Raw genomic sequence first — 23,542 nt, 5'->3', positions numbered from 1 at the left:
ACTGGTCGTCGCAACTAACGCTACTGAATGCAGACGGGCCAGACACCAGTAAGCTACGTATTTGCTACATTTACTCAGTGAATCCTCACAAAACAAATGAGGCAGATTTGATTATGCGGTCTCATCGTACTCCGGATGCTCTACTGCCTCCAATATGACTCAAGACCCCATAAAGCTAACAGCTCAATGGACAGGTACAGGGCAATGAAAGCAGCTATCAAATAGTTAATATTTCCAACCCAAGATTTTTGTTTTTGAAGAATAGTAGTTCTTGAAGTTGATCTGTGGACCCCTGGGGGTCTGCAAGGTCAAAACTATTTGTGTAATACCAAGACATTATTTGTCCTTTCACTGTGTTACATTTACAGGGGCAACAATGGGTAAACTTCTTGGCCCTTTAGAATAAATCAAGGCAGTGGCACCAAATTTAGCAGTAGTCATATTCTCGGTTTAAAAAAAAAAAAGCAAATTTCACTTAAGAATATCCTCGACGAAGCAGTAAAAATGATTCATCTTGATCACTGAGTACATTTGAGCATTTTGTGTGACTGAGTTACAAGCTGAACTAGCTGCTTTCTTCATGGAATATCACGTTTACTTGAAAGAATAACTGACAAACTATGGTTATTCAGACTTACGTAGCTGGCAGGCATTTTCTTAACAACAAAGCCCGTCATTTCAGGAAACACGCTCATGGTATTTACTGGCAACAATAAAATTCAAGTCCTCAAGCAAAAATTAGAATCTGGGAAAATACATACTTCCCACTGTGAGCATGACAGCTTTCTGATACTTAATGGCTTGTCTGATGAGATCAGAAATGTCACTAACAAATAAGATTTTTTTTGGATACTACAGAACAAAATATGTCAACATTTAGGAAACCTGCATAACTCGGTGAACCAACATTGTCCGAGTCACTAGTGTCTGATGATGTAATATCATGTATTGGCAAAAGAGCCGCTTAAATTGTGAGAGACCTGTGGATTTAAGTGAAGCAGAGTCCAAAAAGTTCATTGATTCACATTCTCGTTGCAACTAACCTTTAGGAAACTACCACCTGTTGAGTTATGATGAAGCATCAAACATCCACAAGTACTTGAAGGGCTATCAAAATACTCTTCTCTTTCCAACGACTTGGCTGTATGAAGCAAGAGTTTTTTCGAATTCTTCAACCAAAATAACATGTTGCAATAGACTGAACACAGAAGCAGTTATGAGAACCTAGCTGCCTATTCAAGTAGACATCAGACATTAAGGAGACTTGTAAAATGGTAAAACAATGCCATTTTTTGTTCAGACTTTTTTTTGTTTTGGAAATGATAATTTCTCATAAAAACGTTATTTATGTGAATATGTAATAGGTTTGTTATTTTTAAATAAACAAATATTTAAAACATCAAGAGATAAAACCAAAATGAACAAAAGCTTTTTGGGATCCTAGTTTTTAATTGTGTAAAGAAATGAAAATGTTTTGAGACCTGCTATAGTAAAAAATTAAAAGCAGATCTTAAGAAGTCAAAGTAGGAAGGAGTGCCATCTAGTGAAAAGAGAGTTATGACATCAATTCATTTGCTAACAAAATAAATGACACCTCCAGTGACATATCGTATTGTTAGAAACTTCACATACTTAAGGCAGAAATATGCAAAATTAAGGATTTAGAATACAAAAGTATTGTTAAATATCAACTGAAATAAAACTTGAATGTGCCAGAAGAGTTCCGGAATAGAGGGAGGGTTGAGAGGGGTTTGAGGCAGAGGCTGAAACCCGAAGACAGTGTGATACCAGCTCAGGCAGGAGAGGAAGTCAGGGCCAGGACGAAGCATGGGAAACATACAAAACTCATGCTGGGGACACCGTTTCTAGTCCTTGGAGATGCCACGAGGACTTGGTCTTTCTGTCCCCCTGGTGGGCCTCTGCTAGCTACTGGGGACCACAGGACGTCTGAGCTGGAGAACTCCGTCTGACCCCCTCTATGCTCACCCTCCAAAAGAACTACATCAAGTTACTGTGAGGGCTGGATTTTGTGTTCTCATTTCTGAGGGCTCCCTAACAGGAACAGAAATTGTTCCTTGAGGACTTTTCATTTCACAGATTGGAAATTCAAACGACTGAATGAAATACAGTAACGCACATCAGTCAACCTCCAGGTGGGACCAAGAAAGGGGAGGCTGAACACAAAAAGACATTAACCAACTTCCCATCCTACCTCCTCTCTTTTTTGGCTGTTCTTCCTCTCTCATGCAGGCATGTCATTCCCAGGGGATTTGCTGTATTCCAGAAGGGGTGACAGTTAAGGGCATGCATCCTGCTCTCCAGCCAACTTCCCCAGGAGGCTTCAGCTTCAGGCGAAGGCTGGCAGCTGTACACATAAAGGCTCCAGGTCCCACAAATCCTCCTTTCTGTCCACAACTGAAGCCCTGACACTTGGTGACCCCCAAGGCTTATTTTATGCACAGGCTCCAAGGCCCAAATACCCCAAATACTAAGACAGAAGATGGACACTAACACTACTGACCATTTCCTTTCTGTGAGCCCAAGCAGAGCTTGACAGTCCTTGATGCAGGCCACGGGTCTACCCTCCTGCTAGTAATGCTTGGCCAGGTTCTGAAGCCTGCATTCCTCACTAGGCACAGAAAGGAGCTGGCGCTTGTGGTTTGTAGGACAACATTTGTTTTTCCTCCTGCATGCTGGTGCCTAAACGTTCTTTCTTGGTAAAATTTCGTATCTGCATCATCCGCAGCTCTTTGTGGCTTTATTTCAATGGTTGTGCACAGTTCTAGCCAATCACAAAATCAGCTCAAATTTGGAACAGCTCATGCTATATTTTTGGATATACCCCTGCTTTACCTTATAATTGGGGATAGTTTTCCTAAATTCCACTAGGACACCTTAAAGGCCTCAGCTGGTTTTAAAGCAGTTTTTAGACACAAAACTTGATCCCTATTCCCCAGGCCCAGAGTGATGGAATTACTCTTTTTCTTTGAAAAAAAAAAAAAAGTTTGTCCCCCAAAGAAAGCTTCCTCAAGGGGCATATCTGTATTAATGCCCAGCACACAGTAACCAACACTGGGGGGGGGCGGGGTGGTGGTGGTGGGGTGTGTGTGTGTGTGTGTGTGTGTGTGTGTGTGTGTGTGTGTGTGTGTGTGTGTGTGTGTGTGTGTGTGTGTGTGTGTGTGTGTGTGTGTGTGTGTGTGTGTGTGTGTGTGTGTGTGTGTGTGTGTGTGCGCGCGCCTTAACCTTCATCATGATGGGGTCAAGGATATGCAAATTACTCTCAGCTGCTACTGGGATGGAAATAGAAGAAGAAATGACTATGTTGTTTCAAAACAAACCATTCTGTGTGGTTTACCCGAGAGTGGAAGGGCACAAGCCTGGAAAAACAAGGCTTAGGCTCAGCATCCCCTATAGCTGGGAGAGGTCTCATTTTGTCTGGCTCTCTATGGCCCTTCTTCATGTCTAGACGACTAAAGAGAGCCCATGGTACATGAGGCAGCCGTTATGGCTTTCTGATTCTAAAAACATTCCCACACCTAACCCACCTGCAGGGGCAGTGACCCCCCAGAGCCCACCTGGATTCGGAGCAGAGGTGGGTTGCTGCACTCAGCCAAGCCTCTCACCTTGGCTGCGAGGCTGGAAATCGAGCTGCCTCAGGACAGTCCAGGGTAGTCTCCAGGCTTCTCTCCCCCAACTTACACATGGTTACACAGTATGTTAGTGAGACAGATCTTGACCAGACACATGAACTGAGCCATATTGTTAAAAATGCCTTGTTCGTATCCAGCCACCCCACCACAGCCAATACCAAATACCTTTGGGTCATCAGCCTCAGGTTTTTCAGTCTCTGAATCGTCATCTTCCTACAAGACAAAGAATTTAGAGGATTAAGCTTAAAGGACTGGGCCTGAGGTTCTCACATGCATAACAGGGTTTGGAGCAAATCTACCCAGCCTGGGTTGTCCCACCAAGAACCCCTCCCCTACCATATGACCCAGGCTCTAGAGAAAGAGAAGGGGAAAAAGAGATGTTCAGGGGGGACGACATCGGCAGCTCAAAGTTGTTATGCCAGCAGTGCCATAGCCTATATTAATGAAAATGCCTGAGGTTAAAAACCACAAACACAAAAATGGAGAAAGGTGGCAATATGCTTGAGAAAAGAATAAGATCAGGCGCCACAGGATAAAACAGGAATGACGTTTCCAATGAAGTATCGGTGATTTCAAACCAGTATGAGTCTTTTTTTCCTTCTTTGCCTTTCATGTACACAAATACATCAGACTCAGAGCTCCCGTAACATTGTTCGCCCCCAGAGTGCCATGACCCCCACACGCTATACCCCAGCGCTTCAACCAGCAACACCTGCACCAACATGAACAGTAGGAAGGTAGGCATCAAACGACCAGGGCGAGTGAGCTGGGAAAGGCAGGACTGAAGGGCAATGCCCAGCCTGTCCTGGGCCCCAGCTGAGTGGGCCCTGCCTCCATGCAAGTGCTCACAGAATTGCCGGTGACCCGTTCCATCCAGCCTTGTTCCCTACCCATAGGGCCTGCCAGACACAAAGCACCATGCGGGCAAGGCGTTTTCCAAAGTGTGCCCTGACCTCACCCGAGCTAGCCCACCATTCCACTAAATGCTAATGAAGGTCAAAGATCAGCTACCCTGTTAGGTAGCTATGATCCATATCCGTTCCACTACCCAGCACACCCCAATACGCGGGAGCCATGATTTAACATCCAACAGAAAACTGTTTCATTTGAAACTGCTTTTTTCAATCACTTTAACCCCCAAATTAAAAAGCCCGCCAGATGTTAATATAAACACCACCTGAGAGACTTGAACTACACTGATGGCTTTGAGATTTAATTGTCCTGCAAGGCATCAGTGAGCCACAGGTTTTAAACGCAATCTCCAAAATCTCCTCCAAATGAAACCCATCAGGCCAAATAATCAGAGATGTAGCTCAGCCAAATACAATCACATTTTAGAATGTCTATATTGGGATTGGATGCGAGGATTTTACTACAATTTGAAATAAAGCTTAAATCTGGTAAAAATTCTATGCAAAGCAAATACAGAATAACACTTCAAAAACACACGTCGTGCAAATTTGCTGAAGAAAATAGTTACGGATGTTAAGCCACTATGTATGCACTTAAGAAAAGCAGAAAAACGAAATAACTTACAAAGCTTTTCTAAACAATTTTAGTCAATTCTGAATTATCAGCAATCATGGGGGAGGAGAGGCCTAAGGGGATAAAAAGGTCTTCCAAAACAACAGAAAATACAAAATGCGTTTTTGTTTAATTTGTAAAGCATTTTATCCCCGCCCTCCCCCCCCGCCCCCCTTTTCTGGTCGCACCTCGCGGCTTGTGGGATCTTAGTTCCCCAACCAGGGATTGAACCTGGGCCCTCGCAGTGAGAGCACAGAGTCCTAACCACTGGACCACCAGGCAATTCCCTGTGAAGCATTTTAATGTTAACATTTAAGTATCAACGAGTAACAAAAATTTCAAACAAATAATATAGAACACTGAGCGTTTTAATTAGAACTGTTGCTAAATAACCAGATTTTATATTGAGATTCAACTTTGTATGTCCTTGTGTTAAGCAGCAGCCTGAATCCTTGTTTTTCTCCAAACTTTAAAATTCTGGCCCATGGTGCTCAGGTGACAGTGTACCTAAAGTCTTTCTGATTAATTAAGATGCAAGTTCTCTTTCCTTTGATAGTCAGCACATACTAAACATCAGGCAAGATTTGTGATCAAGAACACTTTGATAAAAAGTGCCAAGTAAAAAGTCAAGAAAGGAGTTAATAAGGATCAAACCACAAATAACTGTCCTTCTTAGTCTTTCTAATAAACTGAAAAATTTGAATGAACCCCAACCAAGATTACAAATAACACAGAATTGAGTGCAGATATAAATGATACACCAATTAGGATGAATGCACTGTTACAAATGGAATAAATTATCTAAACAGGGAAAACCAATATAAAACACCCATTGATATCTGTGTTAAATAAAATTGTCCACTATCTTTTCCCCCAAATTTCAATTCAAAGGTTAATACAAAATGGTTCAGGTGAAAACGAATTTGATTTTCAAATAGAACTAGTGATATCCAACCCAGTTTCCTCAACTGATACTAAAGAAAATAAAAGGGGGGGGGGATGAAATTAGGCATGAAATGGAACACTGTTGGTACAGGTCAGAAAGTTTCTGACAAATGGCGCTTTGAGCAGCTCTGGATTTGGGAACAGACTTACTTACCGACTGTTTGCTGTTCTCATCCTCCTCTTCTTCATAGCCATCTTCATCACCCCCGAGGCGAGAAAAATCATCCTCTCCATAGGCTTCAGATACCAATCCGCCTTTCTCCTCTTAAACAGAAGAGAAAAATAAAATGAATGAATGGGGAAAAGAATGCAAAAAAAAACCACCTGAGTGATCTCAGTTGCCAGGACTATCTCTGAAGAGAAAAGGAAACCTAAATCTCATGTAAGTGACCTTAGGCCCAGATTCTGCTTTTGGGAAGATCACAGAATTTAGTGTATGAATTCATTAAAAGAACAGGGAAGAAAACCAAGTAATATTAAATTCCGTTTCTAATGCTTCCAATCCACCTATTATGCCAACAGAAGCCTTCCCTTCTCTGAACTATTATACCATGTTGTTTAAACATCTCTTTTGAACAAACGTATGGACACCAAGGGGGGAAAGTGGCGGGGGTGGTGGTGGTGGTGGTGGTGGTGGTGGGATGACTTGGGAGATTGGGATTGACATATATACACTAATATGTATAAAACAGATAACTAATAAGAACCTGCTGTATAAAAAATAAAATAAAATTCAAAAATTCAAAAAAAACCACACCCATCTCTTTTGATCTGCATATGTCTACCTTGTATCATAGGCACCAATGAACTTGTCTTCTCATCAAGACAAGAACTCTGTCATCCTCATTTTTGTGTGTCCTCCCCTAGGAACAGGACCTTAAATGGGGGCACCTTGAGAGGTTCCCAATCATACCTACTTGAGAAACAAAATCTTTTCCTACATTTAAAACAAAAACAACAACAAAGCCCAAAAACAAAACAAATTACTGGGAAACCACCAGAGAACTTCCTGACAGGCAGAGACCACACAAAACTGAGAGGAGCTAACCCAGTCCAAGGCCCCCCGACCCCCATCACTTTCCAAATGAGGAAACCAAGGCCCAGATACGTTGGGTAACTTGCTGCCTCTCTACGTCCCCATATAGATCTGTTCCCATTTCTTAACATTGTGATTCTTAACCAGAGTACAGCAACAAAATCACTGATGGGCTTTAACAACTCACAAAGTAATGGAATCACCAAGAAGCCTTGGAAAGCTCACAAATGCCCAGGTCCTTCCCCATATCTACTGAATTAAACTCCCTCGCAGTGGAGACAGGATGTATGTATTTTTAAAAGCTCCAAGATATGGCTAAAGCATTATTATTAAAAGTTTCGCTCTCCTCCACCAAACAACAAGGCCGGAGAAAACAGGTGGTGGTTCAGTAGCCTTGGACCCTCTCCACCCTTCGTCCATCCTTCTGCCCAGCACAATGCCCAGCAAGGACAAGACTTTCAGTAAGTTTCGGAAAAATAATCGAAACAAAAGAAGGAGACGGTCCATTCTTGCTACAGAGCATCTAACGCTCGGTCTATCCCAGGACCCTGAACGCCCTTCGGGGCTCCAGAGCCCGATACTTGGGGCACAATGACCATCTCTTTCCCTCCCGCCTGCAGCAGCATTCCGAGCAGACAGCCGATTCTCCCCTTCCAGCTCCCTACTCGGGCCTCACCAGCTGCGCCGCCCGCCGTTTCAACTCCTGCCTCGCCGTCAGACTCGGGCTCTGAATCTTCCGCGTAAACTGCCAGAGACGACAGAACATTCTTCTTCCCCGCCATCTTATTCCCACAGCCCCGGCGTGGCTCACTCCTATGACTCCACAGAGCCGACTTCCGGGCGGAGAGGCAAGTACTTCCGGATCCCAGGAGACCCCGCGCCCGTTTCAGACCTAGAACCAATCAAAACGGCTGTTTCCGCGCCTGGCTCAGCCCCTCGCGCCAACGCTTGCATAACGTCATCACTGCGCGACGGACCCAAGCTTGTGTGGGTTTTACCTGACATTGCATTCCCAGCAGTTTGGCTTTTGAGAGTTGCCTGTGGCGTATGGGGGTCTGCGAGTAGTTCCCGAGCCAGCGGGCAGCAACTGCCCGACAAGAGCCCCTCGCTCCTTGGGGCCCACGGCCGGCTCTGATATCTTGGGGTGAAGAGAGGGAGGCTTCGGCTGGGGAAAGGAGGAAAGAACAGATCTAGGGTTCAGAGGAGGAAAAGGGAAGAGCTCTCCTCTGGCGTGGGGGTCGTGGGGGGGAGAAGAGGTCGGGGTCCCGGGGGGAAGAATGGTCGTCATGGCTGTGCTTATAGAGCAGAGGGTGGATCTTAGAAAAAAAAATTCCATCTTCTCCAAACTATTTTGAAGACATTTGTGTTTTTTCCCGTGATCTGATTTCTAGCTCTGCGCTATACCGTGGCCTGGGATAGGTGGGTGTTTTTATTTTCACCGAGCATAAAAATGGAGATAATTACCCAGGAATGTATTGCTTGAGGCTGTTCACCTGGAGCTATATTATTTGAAAATAATATAGTTTGAGTGTAATAAAGCAAACTTATAGAAAAAATAAGTAGGCTTTGAAAAGCAGAACAGAGGGTTCTCTTTGCAACCATATGATCATCACCTTTGCCTTAACCTTTGGCCACTGTCATCAAGATGAGTACCAACCCTTCCTCTCCTTTTGACCCTGAGCGTCGAGTCCGGAGCACGTTGAAGAAGGTCTTTGGGTTTGACTCTTTTAAGACGCCTTTGCAGGAGAGGGCAACCATGGCTGTAGTGAAAGGTAATGTTGCCAAACTAGCTGCATTTATGTTTGTGCTGGCTATACCATAGCGCTGCCACTACAGAAGGAAGAACACCTTCCTTCTGACCCTTCCTTCCTTCCTCCCCCCCCTTGGGCCATATTTGGTTTTGGAGCTCTTGTAGATCTGTCACCCAAAACTTGCAGTTTTATTGGCAGAACCACCCAGCTGTTCTGGTTCATAGCCAGAGCTAAGGTTGTCTTTGAAAACAGCTTATAAATTTCCATTCTCCTTTGTGTGTAGGCAGCGGGGTGGGGGTGGGGTGGGGGTGTGGCAGGAATAGCCTAAGCCAGTCACCTTCTAGGTAATTCCTGTATTGAAGATTGAGTGGTCTGGGTCCCAAATAGGGAAGGAAGGAGTAATAATATTATAAAACTGAGATATGTTGACAAATGGTGGTTGTCAAGAGGGGAGCAGCAGTGTCAGGTTAATTACATTATAACATTTATAAACAAAAGCTCTCTAAGTGATGTTGTTTCCATGGCTATACAGATATGCCCACTCCTCCAGAAGTATTCAGCTTTCATGGCTGTTCAGTTCAATCATCCATATCCCAGCAGACTCAGACTTCTTACCCTTGTAGTTGTTATTGCCACTACTGGAAATGATTTGTGTGCATTGCCAAATCTCCCTGGACCACTCCCCTTTTCATAGAAAGGATGGGAAGAGAATTGAGGTTACACTGAGACCCTTGCACGTGCCAGACACTCTGTGAGGAGTTTTTCCTACATTCTTGTTTAATTTTCAACAGCCTGGATGAAGGGGAGAGATTAAAAGGCAGGAAGCATTGAGATGTTGCCTTCTTGTATTTTTGCAGGCGACAAGGATGTCTTTGTGTGCATGCCCACAGGGGCAGGAAAATCCCTCTGCTATCAGCTCCCTGCTCTGTTGGCCAAAGGCATCACCATCGTGATCTCACCTCTCATTGCTTTGATTCAGGTGAGGCTCAGGGGTATGAAGATGGCAGCCCAGAAAGTTTAGAGGAAGGTTTTTTTTTTGTGGGGGGGTGGTTAATAGCTGGAAATTTTACTTCTCCTTTCTTTGGTCTTTTTTAAAAAAATTAATTTATTAATTATTTTATTTTTGGCTGTGTTGCGTCTTCGTTGCTGCACGTGGGCTTTCTCTAGTTGCAGCGAGTGGGGGCTACTGTTTGTTGTGGTGCTTGGACTCTAGGCGCATGGGCTTCAGTAGTTGCGGCACACGGGCTCGGTAGTTGTGGCTAGTGGCCTCTAGTGCACGGGCTCACTAGTTGTGGCGCACAGGCTTAGTTGCTCCGCAGCATGTGGGATCTTCCCCGACCAGGGATCGAACCTGTGTCCCCTGCATTGGCAGGCGGATTTTTAACCGCTGCACCACCAGGGAAGTCCACCTTTCTTTGGTCTTTTGCCTCTTATTTTTCTTTGATTTGCCTATATCCCTCTCTGTATTGGGTTTCTGAATCGCCCAAATGTGGGGTTCTCCACTAGTGCATATCACTCTGGTGGGTTATGAATGAGTCTTCTGTGTTTTGATGGCCTAAGGTCTCTCACCCTCCTCTGTAACTTTTGGCCTGGAGGAATATGGAACTGTATGTTTATGCACATACACACTCACTCTCGTATGTACACACGTGCACTCTTGATGTTATAGAAGATGCAGGTGGATAGAGAGGTATAAACCGATATAGGGGAATTCCTGGTATATCCTGCTTTATTCTGGCGAGAGCACAGCCATGAGACAGAAAAAAAGATGAGAAACTTATTGGGATGTTGTTAACATCTGTTCTGTGCTTCTGACTATATTTAAGGCCTGCAGATGGACTGATAGAATCAGAAATGAGGAAGTGTGGCCGTGTGGTTAAGAGCCATCCACCATGAAGAAAAGGAGAGAGAGAGAGAGGGATAGAGAACAACAATAACAGTGCTTAGTGAGTGTGTACTAGTCTCAGGCTTTGTGCTAAGTGTTTAGGGGCATTAACGTACCTTCCAAGTGTAAAATTTCATTTAATTCTTAAAACAATCCTATTAGGTAGTTTTACTCTTTTCATAGTAAAGTGAAGGAATGAGAGTGAGAAAATTGAAAGGTTAAGGTTAAGAACCAGCTGAAGAGCATGTGGTAATTGAGCCGGGATTAAATCCACGTCTATCTGGCTCCACACGTCAACCACTTCACCTTCTGTACTTCTTTTTATGCAAAGAGAAGACACGTTAGAGGGTGGGAGAAGGATGCTTTATGGCGGTGAAATACCCCAGGGAGTCACAGTGACGTTTACGACTGAGGCCTGAGGGCCACTTATAGTCCCCTCTCCCCCTTCTGCCCTCAGGACCAAGTGGACCACTTGCTGTCCCTGAAGGTCCGAGTGAGTTCCCTGAACTCGAAGCTCTCGGCACAGCAGAAGAAGGAGCTGCTCTCCGACCTGGAGCAGGAAAAGCCCTGGACCAAGCTTCTGTACATCACGCCAGAGATGGCGGCTTCTGCCTCCTTCCAGCCCACCCTGAATTCCTTGGCGTCCCGCCACCTGCTCTCCTACCTCGTGGTGGATGAAGCTCATTGTGTGTCCCAGTGGGGGCACGACTTCCGTCCTGACTACTTGCGTCTGGGAGCCCTGCGCACCCGCCTGGCCCACGCCCCTTGTGTGGCTCTCACTGCCACAGCCACCCCGCAGGTCCGAGAGGATGTGTTTGCCGCCCTGCAGCTGAAGCAGCCGGTTGCTACCTTCAAGACTCCCTGCTTCCGGGCCAACCTCTTCTATGATGTGCAGTTCAAGGAACTGCTTCCTGATCCCTACGGGAACCTGAGGGACTTCTGCCTTAAGGCTCTCGGACAGAAGGCTGATAAAGGGGTGAGGGCATTGAGGTTGGGGGGCCGAGGTACATCGGGGGCGGCGGGCTGCTATGTGCGGCATAGAGGAGGATTCTCATTTCCAAGATCTTTGCTTTTCTGGCTTCCTCAGCCAGGACTGTCCATAGCTTCTTAAAACTCGTGCACAGAGTTGTCGCTTTGGTTTCCTGGCCTTGTCCCCCTTACTGGGCTTCCCGTGTCCCGGAGTCCTCCTGTGGGGGGCCTTTGCAGACCTATCCGAGGCTTGTGGGGAGGAGGCCGGGGTTAGAAAAGTTGGGTTTTGAGCTGCTTTGGTCCCGCCTTGTTAGAAAGTAGCAGGGCTGTGCTAGGTGGTCTGCCTCAGAGGAGACCGTGAGCCTGACGAGAGAGAGTCAGAGCTGCTTTTAAAGCAGGGACTTCCCCGGCGGACCAGTGGTTAGGACCTGGCTCTTTCACTGCTGGGGCGCGAGTTCAGTCCCTGGTCAGGGAACGAAGGTCGCACAAGCTGCGTGATGCGGCCAATAAATAAATAAATAAATAAAAAGAGCAGGCTGCAGTGCGATGGGCTGTTTTGTTCTTCCCAATGCTTATTTTCTTCCCGTGTCTCCCCTTTCAGTTGTCCGGCTGCGGCATTGTCTACTGCAGGACCAGGGAGGCCTGTGAACAGCTGGCCATAGAGCTCAGTTACAGGGGCGTGAATGCCAAGGCGTACCACGCAGGTAAGGGGCACCTGGGCCACGTGGCCCACCTTACTCTCAGAAGCTGCTTAGCCGGTCTTTTGTTCCTTAAGAATCCTGGATAATCAGGGGGTCCATCATCTTTTTCCAGATACCCAGGCAGAGCTAAAGTGATTCACTTAAATTCACAAAAAGGAGTCTAGACCCAAATGAGATCTAAAAGGAGAATTGTGACTCCTGAATTCTTGTTGTCACCCTGTGCCCACTCAGCAGCAGGTGATGAGTTTTTTTAGCCCAGGTATTGGTGTCATGGAAAGAGCACAGGCTCTGGAGGCCAATGGACTTGGGTTTGAATCCTGGCTGTCACATTTATGGAGTGCTCTGTGCCACACACAGGCCTGGGTCTCTATGTTTATTGGCTCAGGCTTGGTGGGTTAAGTGCCTGGCCTGAGGTCATACAGCTGGTAAGTGATGGATTCAGGGTGTGTGTACTGTGCCTAGCACAGCGGCAGACCCAAGGTAGACCTCAGGGGAAACCCAAGGGAAATGCAAGTTCCCTTCGTCACCTTCCCCTCTTCTCTAGGGCTGAAGGCTCCTGAAAGAACGCTGGTGCAGAACGAGTGGATGGAGGAGAAGGTCCCTGTAATTGTTGCAACCATTAGTTTTGGGATGGGAGTGGACAAAGCCAATGTCAGGTGAGCCCTGGTTCTTGTCTTGCTTTGCCAGTTGGGGCCTGGCTCCGGGTGGGGTGGGCCACCTGGTGCTCTGTCTGGGGAGCCAGCTCTCTGTGTCCTTCTAGGGCCAGAGCGGAAGGAGGCCCCAGGATAGAGTCCCTGGTACATAGTCCAAACGCTGACAGGTTCTGTGCACAGTTCCTCTGCTCCCTGGTGATGGCACAGCACGGTTCTTCCATCCCCCAGAAGAGGGGGCAGCATGCAGACCATCAGGCTCACCCTTTAACACAGCCCCGCTCACTCCCACCTTAGCATCTGGAGCCTGTGAGGGGGTGGAATGAACTATCTTAAAACTGCTCCCTGTGCAAAACTGAAGGCAAAGATCTCGTTACCGTCACTCCTTGTTACTGTTTACTGGACAGTCCAGAAGAGATGGGTACATCCCAGCCTCCTAGCCCCACACTGGCCACTGTTGGGAAGTCTTTTACCTCCAGCCATGCTTGACCCTCCAGAGACATTTTGGGCTGCAGCCTGAAGCCCTTTGCTCTGATTAACACCAACAGTAATGCCTTGTGTGATTTACAGAGCACTTTTGCATACGTGGTCTTGTTAAGCCTCATAGTGACTCTGAGTTGGTCAGGGTAGGAATTAGTCCGTGAACTATACTTGAGACAATGTGGACTTTGGAATCAGGGTTTGAACTCTGGGTCAGCTGTGTCTTATTACGGATCAGCTTTGGAGTCAGACACCCCTAGGCTCAAATTCTAGCTCTGCCGTCCCCTTGTACAAATTTACCTCTCTGAATCCCAAGTTCATTGTCTATAAAATGAGGCTACCTCACATGATGGTGACTGTAATGATTTAACAAGGCAAATATATACACTGGCTCATAGTAGGTACTTCATAAGTATTATCCTTTTCGCTCTTCAAAGATGTTATAAAGTACTTACCCAGCTCATAAGTGTCCTAATCTTGTTTCTTTAAGTCTGCTATTTTTTCCATGGGCTGCTCCATGGCGGGAAGGCCTGCTGAAGGACTGCAGGGTCCTAGCCATGCTTACTCTGGGGGCCTGTCTCTGCCTCTCTGCCTGCCAGCCTCCCACTCCTGGTCCCTGTGGAGACCCCTGCTCCGCTGACTTGGAGTCACTTCTTCCCTCAGCTTTTCTGCCACATTTCATGCTGCTTGTCCCTTGGATCCTACAGGTTTGTTGCCCACTGGAATATTGCCAAGTCTATGGCTGGGTACTACCAGGAGTCTGGCCGGGCGGGCAGAGATGGAAAGCCTTCCTGGTGCCGTCTGTATTACTCTAGGAATGACCGGGACCAAGTCAGCTTCCTGATCAGGAAGGAAGTAGCAAAACTCCAGGTAAGTCCTGGGCAGTAGGAGCCCTTCTTGTCCGAACCCACCGCTCTCCAATTTCCGAACCCAGATGGAGCTTCTGTAATCTGGAGGGGTGCTCCTGAGGCTAGAAGGTACAGCAAGGCGGGGAATGGGCTGTAGGTGGATAGCTTATAACTAGGTTAGACTTTCTTCTTTATACTTGATTGATCTTTGTACGGTCTGTTGTGTGTGTGTTACTTTACATAGTCAAGATCAATCCTGCCTTGTTTTAAATTAGCATTGTTACATAAGCATTTTCCCATATTGTTATAAGTTCTTTGATTTTAGCCTTTTTTTTTTTTTTTTTTTAAAAACTGGTTACATATTCCTTGTAGAGAACCTAGACACAGACTCAGGAATATAAGGGAACTTGATGTATGATAGGTGGCATTAGAAATCAACAGGAAAAGGGTGAACTATTGAATAATTGATGCTAGAAAAAGATAAAATTAGAACCCTACCTCCCATGCCATATACATATGAATTACAGGTGGATTAAAGACCTCAAAAAACTGTAAAACTGGGGAGAAAATATTTCATGGCCTTGAGGAAGGGGAAGAGTATGTCAAGTTTTTTTTTTTAATATTATTTATTTTGGCTGCACCTGTCTTAGTTGCAGCATGTGGAATCTTCATTGCGGCATGTGAGCTCTTAGTTGTGGCATGCGTGCGGGATCTAGTTCCTTGACCAGGGATCGAACGTGGGCCCCCTGCATTGGAAGCACAGAGTCTTACCCAGTGGACCACCAGGGAAGTCCCTATGTCAAGATTTTTAAAAGCAGACACCATCAAAGAAGACTTGATCTGTTTGACTAAATTCGAGCTAAAAATTTCTTTATAGTGACAGACACCATAAACAAAGTGAAAAAATGAGCCATTTGGGGATTTCGTGATAGACATCATTGGCTGGCTGTATAGAACTCCTGCAGGTAAAACAGTAAAAGGCAAACAGCTACATAGCAAAAAAGATGGATTTCACAGAAGAGGAAGCCAGAATATCTAATAAACATACAAAGAGGAAAAAAAAAAAACATACAAAGAGATGCTCAGCCTCACTTAGGAATCAGAGAAATGCAAATCAGATGACAAGCTATCATTTTCTACCCATCAGACTGGCCAAAGTGTAAAACATCTTTATAGTCACTGTTGGCAAGGATGTGGGGAGAGGGCAGCTCATGACATGGTCAGGATTATAAGCTAGAATGGCTGCTTTGAAGAGAGACGAGGTGACACGTGTACGTGGAGGGGACTGGCGCACTGCGACTCAGCAGTTCCACATCTAGGTAGACAGGGTGTCAGTGCACATGATGGACTGTATGAGCGTATAGAGCGATGTTGGCTGCAGCAACACAGTGGGGAAATCAAACTCTTCCTCTGTGGGGTGTGGGGTAAGTAAACAGTGGGCTAGTCACACAGTGGAATGGTCCAGAGCAGTTAAAAATGAAGCAGTAACTCTACATGAATCAACATGGATTAAACCCCCCCAAAACATAATGTGTGACGTTGCAAAAGGATACACATCGACTTTTCCTTATAAGAAAGATTGAACACAAGGGCTTATTCCTGATCCCCACCAAAAGCACAATAAAAGGATGAAAAGTATATAAACTCACAGTGACAAGGAGATAAGACCCCAGCAGATAGAAATTTTAACAAATGTCTGCCTAGAAAACCCCAAAGACTCTACTAGAAATCTACTAGGATTCATAAGAAAACTTGGCAAGATGGCTGAATGTAAGAGAAACATTACTGTAAATACCTAGGAGTAGAAATGAAAACATGTTTAATTTGCAAGAATAAAACTTATAAAATACCTAGAAGTAAATGTTACCGGTTCTTATCAAGAGACTTTTTTTTAAAACCTCCCCAGTTGATGTTAATATGCAGCCAGGGATGAGAGCCACTGATTTAGATGAAGAAAACTAAAATCTCATTGAAAGAAAACAAACTCTGAACAGATGCAAAAGTGATTGGGAAGTCTTAAAACTGTCTTTTCTCCTCAAAGTTAATATAAATATTTCATGAAGTCCCAATTGAAATCCCAAAAGACTTTTATTGGGAAGTAGAATCTTAGAATTTACGTGCAAGAATAAGTGCTCAAGAACAGCCAGGAAAAGTATGAAAAAGGAGAATGATGAAGGGGATGTGCTTAACCTAGCATCAGAATATGCTGTGCTGCCACCCTGATCAAATCCATGTCATACAGTAACAGTCATCAGAACAGACGAGAGAATTAGAAAATAGGTCCTAGAAAAAACAACAAATAACATACAAGGGGACTCCCATAAGGTTAACAGCTGATTTCTCAGCAGAAACTCTACAAGCCAGAAGGGAGTGGCACGATATATTTAAAGTGATGAAAGGGAAGAACCTACAACCAAGATTACTCTACCCGGTAAGGATCTCATTCAGGTTCAATGGAGAAATCAAAAGCTTTACAGACAAGCAAAAGCTAAGAGAATTCAGCACTACCAAACCAGCTCTACAACAAATGCTAAAGGAATTTCTCTAAGTGGGAAACACAAGAGAAGAAAAGGACCTACAAAAACAAACCCAAAACAATTAAGAAAATGGTAATAGGAACATACATATTGATAATTACCTTAAATGTCAATGGGTTAAATGCTCCAGCCAAAAGACACAGGCTCACTGAATGGATACAAAAACAAGACCCATATATACGCTGTCTACAAGAGACCCACTTCAGACCTAGGGACACATACAGACTGAAAGTGAGGGGATGGAAAAAGATATTCCATGCAAATGGAAATCAAAAGAAAGCTGGAGTACCAATACTCATATTAGATAAAATAGACTTTAAAGAATGTTACAAGAGACAAGGAAGGACACTGCATAATGATCAAGGGTTCAATCCAAGAAGAAGATATAACAATTATAAATATATATGTACCCAACATAGGAGCACCTCAATTCATAAGGCAAATGCTAACAGCTGTAAAAGAGGAAATCGACAGTAACACAATAATAGTGGGGGACTTTAACACCTCACTTACACCAATGGACAGATCATCCAGACAGAAAATTAATGAGGGAACACAACCTTTAAATGACACAATAGACCAGATTTAATTTATATTTATAGGACATTCCATCCAAAAACAGCAGATTACACTTTCTTCTCAAGTGCACACAGAACATTCTCCAAGATAAATCACATCTTGGGTCACAAATCAAGCCTTGGTAAATTTAAGAAAATTGAGATCATATCAAGCATCTTTTCCGACCACAACGCTATGAGATTAGAAATCAATTACAGGGAAAAAAAAACATAAAAACACAAACACATGGAGGCTAAACGATATGTCACTAAATAACCAAGAGATCATTGAAGAAATCAGAGGAAATAAAAAAATACCTAGAAACAAATAACAATGAAAACACGATGATCAAAAACCTATGGGAGGGGGCTTCCCTGGTGGCACAGTGGTTGAGAATCTGCCTGCCAACGCAGGGGACACGGGTTCGAGCCCTGGTCTGGGAAGATCCCACATGCCACGGAGCAACTGGGCCCGTGAGCCACAATTACTGAGCCTGCGCGTCTGGAGCCTGTGCTCCGCAACAATAGAGGCCACGATAATGAGAGGCCCGTGCACCGCGATGAAGAGTGGCCCCCACTTGCTGCAACTGGAGAAAGCCCTCGCACAGAAACGAAGACCCAACACAGCCATAAATAAATAAATAAATAAATAAAAATTAAAAAAAAAAAAAAAAAACCTATGGGAGGGCTTCCCTGGTGGCGCAGTGGTTGAGAATCTGCCTGCTAATGCAGGGGACACGGGTTCGAGCCCTGGTCTGGGAAGATCCCACATGCCGTGGAGCAACTGGGCCCGTGAGCCACAACTGCTGAGCCTGCGCATCTGGAGCCTGTGCCCTGCAACGGGGGGGGCCGTGATAGTGAGAGGCCCGCGCACCGCGATGAAGAGTGGCCCCCGCACCACGATGAAGAGCGGCCCCCGCTTGCCGCAACTGGAGAAAGCCCTCGCACGAAACGAAGACCCAACACAGCTAAAAATAAATAAATAAATAAATAGAGTAGCTATTAATTTAAAAAAAAAAAACAAACCTATGGGATGCAGCAAAACCAGTTCTAAGAGGGAAGTTTATAGCAATACAATCCTACCTCAAGAAACAAGAAAAATCTCAAATAAACAATCTAACCTTACACCTAAAGGAACTAGAGAAAGAAGAACAAACAAAACCCAAAGTTAGTAGAAGAAAAGAAATCATAAAGATCAGAGCAGAAATAAATGAAATAGAAACAAAGAAAACAGTAGCAAAGATCAATAAATCTAAAAGGTGGTTCTTTGAGAAGATAAACAAAATTGATAAACCTTTAGCCAGACTCATCAAGAAAAAGAGGGAGAGGACTCAAATCAATAAAATTAGAAATGAGAAAGGAGAAGTTACAGCAGACACTGCAGAAATACAAAGCATCAAAAGAGACTACTACAAGCAACTCTATGCCAATAAAATGGACAACCTGGAAGAAATGAACAAATTCTTAGAAAGGTATAACCTTCCAAGACTGAACCAGGAAGAAATAGAAAATATGAACAGACCAAGCACAAGTAATAAAATTGAAACTGTGATTAAAAATCTTCCAACAACAACAACAAAAATCTTCCCACAAACAAAAGTCCAGGACCGGATGGCTTCACAGGTGAATTCTTTCAAACATTTAGAGAAGAGCTAACACCCATCCTTCTCAAACTCTTCCAAAAAATTGCAGAGGAACACTCCCAAACTCGTTCTACGAGGCCACCATCACCCTGATACCAAAACCAGACAAATATGTCACAAAAAAAGAAAATTACAGACCAATATCACTGATGAATATAGATGCAAAAATCCTCAACAAAATACTAGCAAACAGAATCCAGCAACACATTAAAAGGATCATACACCATGATCAAGTGGGATTTATCCCAGGGATGCAAGGATTCTTCAATATATGCAAATCAATCAATGTGATACACCATATTAACAAACTGAAGAATAAAAACCATATGATCATCTCAATAGATGCAGAAAAAGCTTTTGACAAAATTCAACACCGATTTATTATAAAAATGGTACAGATGAACTGGTTTGCAGGGCAGAAATAGAGACACAGATGTAGAGAACAAACGTATGGACACCAAGGGGGGAAAGTGGCGGGGGGGGTGGGGGGGGGTGGGATGAATTGGGAGATTGGGATTGACATATATACACTAATATGTATAAAATAGATAAGAACCTGCTGTATAAAAAAAATAAATTCAAAGAACAAACCAAAAAAAAAAAAAAAAGGTCCTAGAATACATCATTTAATATTGATGAAGCTGATAATTCAGTTTAATGGGAAAAGAATGAATTGTCTAATAGCTGGTGCTGACACCGCAGGAATAAAATAAAAGTGCCCCATTTGACACCTTATATAAAAGACAGATTAAGGACCTCATGTAAAAACTAAACAAAATTTAGTCCAGTGTGCCACCTAGGGCTGGAGATATGGTGAAGATATTGTTGTAATGAAAATTAAAAATCCAGAAAGCTGTCTTAAAAAACCAAATATTTGAATATATAAAAAATCTTAAGTTTCTATAAATCCTGAACCTATGGAAAAAATATACGTGGTGAAAGATACCATAAACAAATAGACTGTAGATCTGGAAAAATATTTAATGTAAAAGGCAAACAAAAGGTTAAAGCTGAGAATAAGTAGAGCTTTCACCAACTGACAAGAAAAACAAAAGGATATGAAAGGAAAGTTCCCAGAAAAGCTCATCCAAATCCTCGTCCAAAGATGTTCAAATTCGGTAGTAATCAGGTAAACGAAAATTAAAGTAAAATGATTTGACACACGTGTAAAAGAGCTGAAACTCCTGTTGCTAGTGGGCATGTGAAAGAAAGAGTGCCTACACTTTGCCAAGAGAAAAATGCAGTGTTACAGTCTTTTGGGGGGAAGCAATCTAGCAATATCTATTTAAATTTTAAAATACAGATACCCTTTGACCTAGATATCCTATTTCTGGAACCAAATCGCCTGAAATAAGAGTGGCAGTGGGGACTTGCCTGGGGGCGCAGTGGTTAAGAATCCACCTGCCAATGCAGGGGACACGGGTTCAATCCCTGGTCCGGGTAGATCCCACATGCCACGGAGTAACTAAGCCCGTGTGCCACAGCTACTGAGCCCACGCACCCTAGAGCCTGTGCTCCGCAACAAGAGAAGCCACCGCAATGAGAAGCCCGCCCACCTCAACGAGGAGTAGCCCACACTCGCTGCAACTCGAGAAAGCCCGCACGCAGCAAAGAAGACCAAAAAATGCAGCCAAAAATAAATAAGTAAATAAAAGTGGCAGTGCGTAAGCTCATGTGCTCAAGGGCTTGAATGGTTGAATTGATCGTGAGGACAGAAAATCGGAAACAAACTAAATATCCAGCAATGGGGAGTGAAGAAGAAATGATAGTAAATACTCCCCATAGAGTAATAGGCATAGCTGGGGGCCCAGGAAGTCTCGTATCTTCCTTTTTATAAAAAGCATATTTATTACTGTTTGACTTTATAGGTTTGCTATATTGAAATGTAAGTTCCATGACAGCAGGAACCTTTCTGTAGCTGTAATTAATGCCTAGCTCAGTGCTGGGAATGTAGTTAAGTGCTTAATAAGTGTTTATTGAATAAATGAGTAAATTTGAATGACGGGAGAGAAGGTGGATGCAAGTAGCGATTGGGAACAAAGGGGCCTTGCGAGGACCAAGGATGATAGTTTGCCATGACCTAAGGGAGTGTGATTAACTTGTCTGAAGTTCAAATTAGACAAGGAAAAGATTTCGGTAAGGTGATTAGGTATAAGGTATTTATTTAAAACCTACTAACACAGTGAATTACAAGAGCTCACACTGGGCTCATCATTGAGACATTTGAGATCATTTGAGATAAAGAGATGATCCAGGGGCTTCCCTGGTGGCGCAGTGGTTAAGAATCCACCTGCCAATGCAGGGGACACAGGTTCAAGCCCTGGTCCGGGAAGATCCCACATGCCGCAGAGCGACTACGCCCGTGCGCCACAACTACTGAGCCTGCGTGCCACAACTACTGAAGCCCATGTGCCTAGAGCCTGTGCTCTGCAACAAGAGAAGCCACCACAATGAAAAGCCCGTGCACTGCAATGAAAGGTAGCCCCCGCTCACTGCAACTAGAGAAAGCCTGTGCACAGCAATGAAGACCCAACGCAGTGAAAAAAAAATTTTTTTAATAAAAAAGAGATGATCCAGAAAGCTTCCAGAAAGTGTTACATGGAGGACGGGGAGTCCAAAGAGCACCAGTTTTCACCATTGTAATACTGGAAACGAGAAACAGTGCTTCCAAATGCTAAATAAACCATCCAATCTAGAACTTCCTACCCAGCCAACCAGTTAGTGTGAAAGTAGGATAAAGACATTTTCAGACAGACGATTTCAAGAAACTTTCTTCTTTGGAGAAGCTACTAAAGGATGTTCTCCACTGCAGAGGCAGTCAACTAGGAAAGGAAGATGGAGACCTGACCCAGGAGCGAGGCAAAGGGAGTGTCCTAGGACGAGAGCGAAGGGTAGTCTCAGCTGTGCACCAGGCCTGGCGAGCAGAGGCCCAGGTCGAACACGGGGACGGAAGACACCAGGAAGGATGTTTCCAAAGATAAAACTGGACCTTGCCATCATTGGCCCCCTCCTTACCGAAGTGAATTTTTCATTACATTAGAACATTTGGGCGGGTATTCGTGATGCACTGAAATCTAAGGAAATGAAAAAACAGGTCAGCTGTTAATTTCAGGAGAAACAATGTTGTCGAAGGATATGTGATCATGGGAAATAGTAAAAATATAATCACGTGGTTAGCTCTGAAGAATCACCTTAAGGGAAATTGTGATGTAATAAGAAATCGTGATATAAATGTATTGGGAGAATGGAAGTAGAGGAAGTATGTGTATTTGTGTGTTCGGGAGATGGGAACCATTCAACTTCCAGAAGCAGAAAGGCAATAGAGAATGTCCTGGGTATTAGTGTCTGCTATATTTTCTTGGCTCTTCTGTATTTTAAAATTTTTCACAATTTTTTTTTTAAGATTTTTTTTTTGATGTGGACCATTTTTAAAGTCTTTATTGAATTTGTTACAATATTGCTTCTGTTTTACGTTTTGCTGTTTTGGTTGCGAGGCATGTGGGATCTTAGCTCCCCAACCAGGGATCAAACCCGCAACCGCTGCATTGAAAGGCGAAGTCTTAACCACTGGACGGCCAGGGAAGTCCCTTCACGATTTTTTAAAAGGAAAATTTAACAAATAGCCATGTACCAAAAGGCAAATAATGCATAATCCCAACACTCAGAAGTAATGACTGTCAACGTTTAGTGTATGTCCTTCCACACATACAGAGGTTAGTATGTTCCTTCACACACTCGTATATATATTTAACTCCTATTAAATTAGGTCATATTATACAGTGATTCCCAAATGCCATTCCCCGGGCCCTTTGCATGAGAATCACCTGAGCAGCTTTTTGAAAATATAAACTCCCTGGAGCTCCAGGTTCAGAAAGTTCAATTCAGTAGTCTTGCTGAATGGGGCCTCAGGTCTTTTAAAGTTACCCAGGTGATTCCGATGCATGGTCAGGTGTGGGGACTCTGTTTTGTGAATGGCTTTATTAGTGTCATTTGATATTTTTCTCTCTCACCATTTGTTGGGCTACAGGGTAGTCCAACTATGTAAGACTTTTACTGAATGGTTGTTTCTTGTCTACAGGAAAAGAGAGGGAACAAAGCATCCGATAAAGCTGCTGTCTTGGCCTTTGATGCCCTGGTGGCCTTCTGTGAAGAATCAGGGTGAGTGACTTATCTTGTGTGTGGAAACAAGTGTTAGTGAGATCTTTTCCTCTCCCAGCACCGCTAGTTAACCAGCTAACATAGGGCAGTTCTTGGGCCACCAAGGGACTCCTGCCTGCTGAAAGCCATTGTGTGGGAATATTTCCTGTTGGAGCGTGGAAGTTGGTACCCTCCCACCTTTCTGTGGAAGGCCCAGAAACTCTGGCAC

The 23,542-nt window shown here is 44.1% G+C and overlaps 2 protein-coding genes across 4 annotated transcripts in view; one reads left to right on the top strand and one right to left on the bottom strand.

The window, feature by feature from the left end:
* SAP30BP (SAP30 binding protein) overlaps positions 1-7,971 on the bottom strand; it is a 33,243-nt gene extending 25,272 nt beyond the window's left edge. For all 3 annotated transcript variants that reach the window (XM_068531208.1, XM_068531210.1, XM_068531209.1), the window contains exons 1-3: positions 7,832-7,971; positions 6,274-6,383; positions 3,816-3,863 (exon numbers count right to left, since the gene is read on the bottom strand). In XM_068531208.1, coding sequence (XP_068387309.1) covers positions 3,816-3,863; positions 6,274-6,383; positions 7,832-7,937 — 264 coding nt within the window. In that variant the 5' untranslated portion in view covers positions 7,938-7,971. The remainder of the gene's footprint in view (positions 1-3,815; positions 3,864-6,273; positions 6,384-7,831) is intronic.
* A 477-nt stretch (positions 7,972-8,448) lies between these two features.
* Positions 8,449-23,542, top strand: part of RECQL5 (RecQ like helicase 5) — a 37,443-nt gene continuing 22,349 nt past the window's right edge. The window contains exons 1-7 of the mRNA XM_068530528.1: positions 8,449-8,927; positions 9,764-9,885; positions 11,249-11,767; positions 12,362-12,464; positions 13,006-13,117; positions 14,299-14,461; positions 23,255-23,334. Coding sequence (XP_068386629.1) covers positions 8,801-8,927; positions 9,764-9,885; positions 11,249-11,767; positions 12,362-12,464; positions 13,006-13,117; positions 14,299-14,461; positions 23,255-23,334 — 1,226 coding nt within the window. The 5' untranslated portion in view covers positions 8,449-8,800. The remainder of the gene's footprint in view (positions 8,928-9,763; positions 9,886-11,248; positions 11,768-12,361; positions 12,465-13,005; positions 13,118-14,298; positions 14,462-23,254; positions 23,335-23,542) is intronic.

Source organism: Eschrichtius robustus, chromosome 20, assembly GCF_028021215.1.
Source record: "Eschrichtius robustus isolate mEscRob2 chromosome 20, mEscRob2.pri, whole genome shotgun sequence".
Classification (NCBI taxonomy): Eukaryota; Metazoa; Chordata; class Mammalia; order Artiodactyla; family Eschrichtiidae; genus Eschrichtius; species Eschrichtius robustus.
The sequence above is the reverse complement of the archived record's forward strand: the minus strand, read 5'-3'. Positions and strand labels throughout refer to the sequence as shown.